This window comes from Salvelinus sp. IW2-2015, linkage group LG4q.1:29, assembly GCF_002910315.2.
Source record: "Salvelinus sp. IW2-2015 linkage group LG4q.1:29, ASM291031v2, whole genome shotgun sequence".
Taxonomy (NCBI): Eukaryota; Metazoa; Chordata; class Actinopteri; order Salmoniformes; family Salmonidae; genus Salvelinus; species Salvelinus sp. IW2-2015.
In genome coordinates this window covers 34910334-34916678 of record NC_036842.1, presented here as the reverse complement: position 1 = coordinate 34916678, position 6345 = coordinate 34910334, and the positions used below count along the sequence as shown (strand labels likewise).

The window sequence follows — 6345 nt, the reverse complement described above, 5'->3', positions numbered from 1 at the left end:
TCCGTTGTTGTTGTTGAGGAGAATCTACTCTCGCCTCTCCACTTCTCTTCCTCTACTCTCTCCTCTTTCTCTTCCTCTACTCTCTCCTCTTCCCTTCTCCTCTTAACTGCTCTTCTCTTCCCCTCTCCTCTTTACTCTCTCCTCTTCCCTCCTCGTCTCTCTCCTTCTTCCCTCCTCTACCTCTCTCCCTCTCTCCCTCTCTCCTCTACTCTCTTCCCCTCCTCTCTCCTCTTCCCTCTCTACTCTCTCCTCTTCCCTCTCTACTCTCCTCTCTCTCCTCTCTCCCTTCCTCCTCTATCTCTCTTCCTCTCCTCTATCCTCTTCCTCTACTTACTCTCTCTCCACTCCTCCTCTCCTCTACTCTCTCCTCTTCTCTCTTCCCCTCCTCTATCTTCTACTCTCTCCTCTTCCTCTCCTCTACTCTCTCCTCTCTCTCCTCTCCTCTCTCTTACTCTCTCCTCTTCTCTCTCCTCGCCCCTTCTACTCTCTCCTCTTCCCTCTTCTCTCTCTTCTCTCTCTCTCTCCTCTCTCTCCTCTACCCCTCTCTCCCTCTTTCCTCTCTTCTCTCTACTCCTCCTCTCCTCCTTTCTCATCTCCTCTCTCCTCACTCCTCTACTCTCCTCTTCTCCCTCTATCTCTCTTCCTCTCTCCCTCTCCTCTACTCTCTCCTCTTTCTTCCTCTAACTCTCTCCTCTTCTCTCCTCTACATTCTCTTCTCCTCTACTCTTCTCTCTCGCTCTACTCTCTCCTCTCCTCTCCTCTTCGTCCTCTTCCTCTTCCCTTCTCCTCTTACATCTCTCATCTCCCTCCTCTACTCTCTCCTCCCCTCTCCATCTTCCCACCTCTGATCTCATCTCCTCTTCTCTCTCTCTCTACTCTCCTCCTTCTTCTTCCCCTTACTCTCTCCTCTTCTCTTCCCCTTTACCCTCCTCTCTCTTCACCTCCTCTACTCTCTCCTCGTCCCTCCTCTTTACTCTCTCCTCTTTCCCTTCCTCTACTCTCTCCTCTACTTCCTCCTCTACTCTCTCCTCTTCTCCTCCTCTACTCTCTCCTCTTCCCTCTCCTCTACTCTCTCCTCTCTCTCCTCTACTCTCTCCTCTTCTCTCCTCTACTCTCTCCCTTCTCCTCTCCTCTACTCTCTCTCTTCTCTCCTCTACTCTTTCCCTCCCTACTCTCTCCTTCTCTCCCTCCTCTCCTCTCCTCTTCCCTTCCCTCTACTCTCTCTCTTCCCTTCCCTCTACTCTCTCTCTTCCTCCTCTACTCTCTCCTCTTCCGTCTCCTCTCTCTTCTCCTCTCTTCCCCTCCTCTACTCTCTCCTCTTCCCTCTCCTCTACTCTCTCCTCTTCCTCTCCTCTACTCTCTCCTCTTTCCCCTCACTCTCTCTCTTCCTCTCCTCTACTCTCTCCTCTTCCCTCTACTCTCTCCTCTTCCTCTCCTCTTTACTCTCCTCTTCCCTCTCCTTCCCTCTCTTCTTCCCTCTCCTCTCCCTCCTCTACTCTCTCCTCTTTCTCCTCTACCTCTCCTCTACTCTCTCTCTTCTCTCCTCTACTCTCTCCTCTTCCCTCCTCTACTCTCTCCTCTTCCTCTCCTCTACCTCTCCCTCTTTACTCTCTCCTCTTCCCTCCTCTACTCTCTCCTCTACTCTCCTCTTTCCCTCTCATCTACTCCTCCTCTTTCCTCCTCTACTCTCCTCTTCCCTCTTCATCTACTCTCTTCTCTCCTCTACTCTCTCCTCTTCCTCTCCTCTACTCTTCTCCCTCTCCCTCTCCCTCTTACTCTCTCCTTTCCCTCCTCTACTCTCTCTCTTCCTCTCCTCTACTCTCTCTACTTCCTCTCTACCTCTCCTTCTTCCTCCTCTACTCTCCTCTTCCTTCCTTTCTACTTCTCTCCTCTTCTCTCCTCTACTCTCTCCCCTTCTCTCCTCTACTCTCTCCCCTTCCTCTCCTCTACTCTCTCCCCTTCTCTCCTCTACTCTCTCCCTTCTCCTCTTACTCTCTCCCCTTCTCTTCTCTCCTCTCTCTCTTTCTCTCTCCTCTACTCTCTCCTCTCTCCTCCTCTACTCTCTCCTCTCCCTCCTCTCTCTCTCTTTCCTCTCCTCTTTACTCTCTCCTCTTCCCTCTCCTCTACTCTCTCCTCTTCTCTCCTCTACTCTCTCCTCTTCCCTCCTCTACTCTCTCCTCTTCCCTCCTCTACTCTCCTCTTCCCTCTATCTACTCTCTCCTCTTCCCTCCTCTACTCTTCCTCTTCCCTCTCATCTACTCTCTCCTCTTCTCTCCTCTACTCTCTCCTCTTCCCTCACCTTTCTCTCTCCTCTTCCCTCCTCTACTCTCTCTCTTTCTCTGCTCTCTACTCTCTCCCCTTCTCTGCTCTACTCTCTCCTCCTTCTCTGCTCTACTCTCTCCTCTTACTCTGCTCTACTCTCTCCTCTCTCTGCCTCTACTCTCTCCTCTTCCCTCATCTACTCTCTTCCTCTTCCCTCCTCTTCCCTCCTCTACTCCTCTCCTCTTCCTCCCTCTACTCTCTTCCTCTTCCCTCCTTCTTCTCTGCTCTTACTCTCTCCTCTTCTCTGCTCACTCTCTCCTCTTCCCTACTCTCTCCTTCTCCTGTCCCATTTCTCCCAACTCTCTACCCACTGGGCACAGATGTCAGTTCGTCTATTTTTTATTTTCATTTGGTTGAGTTGTCAACTAGCGTGAATTCAATGTGAAATCAACAAACAATTTCACAATTACAATATGAATTTAGTTTACAAGTTCTGTGAAAAAATGAAATTCCCTTAAGTTGGGGAATCCAATCAGTTTTCCACGTTGATTCAATGGCATGACATATAATTATTTTGTTTAAATGACGTAGAAACCACATTGATTCAACCATCTTTTTGTCCAGTGGGTCTCGTCACTTCAAACAGTTCAAACAGACAGTGGAGAAAGTCAACAGTGTCCAGAACAGCAGCCAGCTCTACCATGGATCTGAACCTGGCCCAGGGAGGTTGAAGGGGGAAAGAAAGACAGGCTGTCACTGACATCTGACAGAACCCTCCCCCTCTCTCTCTCCCTCTCCCCCCCTCTCTCTCCCTATCTCTCCCCCTCTCTCTCTCTCTCCCTACACCCTTTGCGTGATGTATTGTTGTCTCTACCTTCTTGCCCTTTGTGCTGTTGTCTGTGCCCAATAATGTTGTACCATGTTTTTGTGCTTGCTACCATGTTGTCATGTGTTGCTGACTTGCTATGTTGTGTCTTAGGTCTCTCTTTATGTAGTGTTTGTCTCTCTTGTCATGATGTGTGTGTTTTGTCCTATATTATATGTTTTTTTTTATTTTTATTTTATTCCAGCCCCGGTCCCCGCAGGAGGTTTTTTGCCTTTTGGTAGGCAGTCATTGTAAAGAAGAATTTGTTCTTAACTGACTTGCCTAGTTAAATAAAAAAAATCATAATAAATAACAATCGCTCTCTCTTCCCTCTTCCCCCTCTCTCTCTTCCCTCTCTCTCTCCCCCTCTCTCTCCTCTCTCTCTCCCCTCTCTCTCTCCCTCTCTCGTCTCCCTCTCTCCCCTCCTCTCTCCTCCTCTTATCTCTCTCTCTCCCTCTCTCTCTCCCTCTCCCTCTCTCGCTCCCTCTCTCCCCCTCTCTCTCCCTCTCTATCTCTCTCTCTCCCTCTCTCTCTCCCTCTCCCTCTCTCGCCCTCTCTCCCCCCTCTCTCTCCCTCTCTCTCCCTCTCTCTCTCTCTCTCTCTCTCTCTCCCTCTCCCTCTCTCTCTCTCCTCCCTCCGCCTCCCCCTGCTTATGTCCTTCTCCCTCTCGCTCTCTCTCTCCCTCTCTCTCTCTCCCTCTCCCTCCCTCCGTCTCCGTCTCCCCCTCCCTATCTCTATCGCCCTCTCTCTCCCTCTCCCTCCCTCCCTCCCCCCTCTCCCTCTCCCTCTCCCTCCCTCTGTCTCCCCCTCCCTATCTCTCTCTCCCTCTCGCTCTCTCTCTTTGCGCTGGATTCAATCCGTATCGCGGAAGTACCACAGAAGATCTGTGTCAAAATGTAAAGATAATTTCCGATTGAGCCGACATATGCAGCGTTTACTGTGAATGTGGTCTCTGCAAATGCCAGAACATTTCAATTTGCCTTTAAATTTCAAACGAGGTATAACATGGATCTTCCGCAATACTTCTGCGATACGGATTGAATTCAGCCCATTCTCTCTCTCTCGCTGACTCTGTCTATGTTGTCACGAGCTAGGGGTCCGTGTGGGGGAGGAGCTAGGGGTCCATTTGGGGGAGGAGCTAGGGATCAGCATGGTTGAATGATTTTAAAGGGCCTGTGAGGTGATTTCTGACCACTGCCCTCTTTGTCTGGAACTGGGAATTAGAAATATCTCCTTCCACCCTCCAAAAAAAAACAACCCCCTTGATACTGTTTACGTGAAGACGGATTTTGAGATGTGAGGTTGTTTGTTTTGTTACACCTTGACCCCTTTCCCTGGTTCCCTGTTCCCCATGAAACAAACCTATCTGAGGAGGAACCGCTGGGGCACGGAGAGATAGTAATCAGCCTGTGGCCTTGGCTAATTCGCAAGCGAAACACAAGGGGGTCCCACACTCTGGGTGAGTGGAACCGAGCTACAAGAGTTAGCACACTATGTAGCAACACGTTAAGCACTAACTACAATACTTTGGCAATTAATTCAGAGATTAATTCAAACGCATGATTTTGGGCTTTTCTTGAGATTGTTTGCGACCTCATATTGTGGCCATTAATTTGCTCGCCTCTCAATGGAATTTTTCATCAGTGAGCTCACTCTTGGTTAGCCTATCTCTGCATGCATGATTTGACATGGACCCTGCCTTCGTTTCTGAATTATAAACTGGTGAACTGTGAAACAGTGGACTAAACTCCCGTGCAGGTTTCAGTTTTCCTCAATTAAACTTATTTTCCTCAATGAAACTTGCAGTGCATTTCAGCATTTGTTTCAATGATACACTTTGATTTCATGGAAAGTCTTCACTCTAATCACTAATATCTTGAGCTTTGTGTCAATAATACAACGTTTTCATCAAGCGCCTGATTTTAATGAGCCCCAGATAAGATATTCATTCAACTGGGTCCCATATCATCAAAGCAAACAATGTTGCTCAAAGTGATTATCCTCAAATTCTAATATTTTTTTGAGGCCCTCCGATAATACCCTGGAAATTAGTCTGAGGGCCCGTTGTCATGGTTATGAGCAACAATGAACGCGTAGTCGCCTACCCACCCCCGCTCTTTCTGTTTCAGATTCCCTTTTCAGTTGGGGGTGTGTGGGGCAAAATTAGCATAAAGCAGCCAAGCCCCACCCTGAGAACCACTCCTGGGGTGAAATCATAAGTCTAAGCAGTTGCAAAATCAAACGTTTTGCAACTAAAATTAGAGTGTCTATTGGACAAATGCAGGTAGATCCCTCCCCGTTTCATTCCGTTTAAGAAACATTTTGGAACAGAATCGTCGTAATGAATAGACCCTGCCCCTGTACCATCGAGCAGCGTCTCTCAAAACAGGGAGACGAGGGGGAATTCTTCAGGCCACTTGTTGTAAAGAGTTGGAGGTACTAGCGTCAGTTGAAACCAAGGGAAAAAAGGGGAATTCTTTAGAACAATTATTTTGAAGAGTTAGCACTAGGGTTCCATGCAAACCAATGCCAAAGAGAGTCAAAAACCAAAGGCACGGTGGATTTGCGACAACAGGGGAACACAAAACTCAAGCGACAAGTTTAAAGACAAATCACTTTGCATCCTAAATAACTACTCAGCCACAATTTTGTTTTGATGCTCTCAAACACGGACAATGTTTGGAAACTGTAGGAAATATAATTTTGTGTTTCTTGTGATGTAGAATATCATTCATATTCGTGAATAAATTAATTTAAAGTAGAATAGTAAAGCAACTGCATATGTCAAAACATATGAGAAAAATATATTTAATTACTTTGCCATTTAGAAAATAATTAGTTAACTTTTTCTGTTGGTGCTTCTGTTTGAAATGACTTCAGAAATGTGTTGTGGGGCATTAAGATATTTACTCGCTTCCTTCAATAATCTTTCCACACAACCTGTTGCTTTCAGGAAAGGAGATTACAAGCCGCCCACAACAACTGGCAAGTGGCGCACTTGTTCCTCTGTAAGGGCTTACACCCCTGCTATACCTTCCCTTCACATTCAACATATTCTCCAACTTAGAGGCAATCTGTGATTGCTACCTCCATTTAAGTACTTTTAAATTAATAATATAGAACCATTGATTCTTAAAGAATAGAACTTATAAATGCCTCATGAGCTTAGTTCAATGGTGGTACCCGTTTAGAACCCAAAATATCAGCTTGTTTTACTC

At 47.1% G+C, this 6345-nt stretch overlaps 1 protein-coding gene across 1 annotated transcript in view; it reads right to left on the bottom strand.

The window, feature by feature from the left end:
- LOC111961898 (serine/threonine-protein kinase Nek6) overlaps positions 1 to 4279 on the bottom strand; it is a 30776-nt gene extending 26497 nt beyond the window's left edge. The window contains exon 1 of the mRNA XM_023984543.2: positions 4215 to 4279. Coding sequence (XP_023840311.2) covers positions 4215 to 4279 — 65 coding nt within the window. The remainder of the gene's footprint in view (positions 1 to 4214) is intronic.
- Positions 4280 to 6345: the final 2066 nt, after the last annotated feature.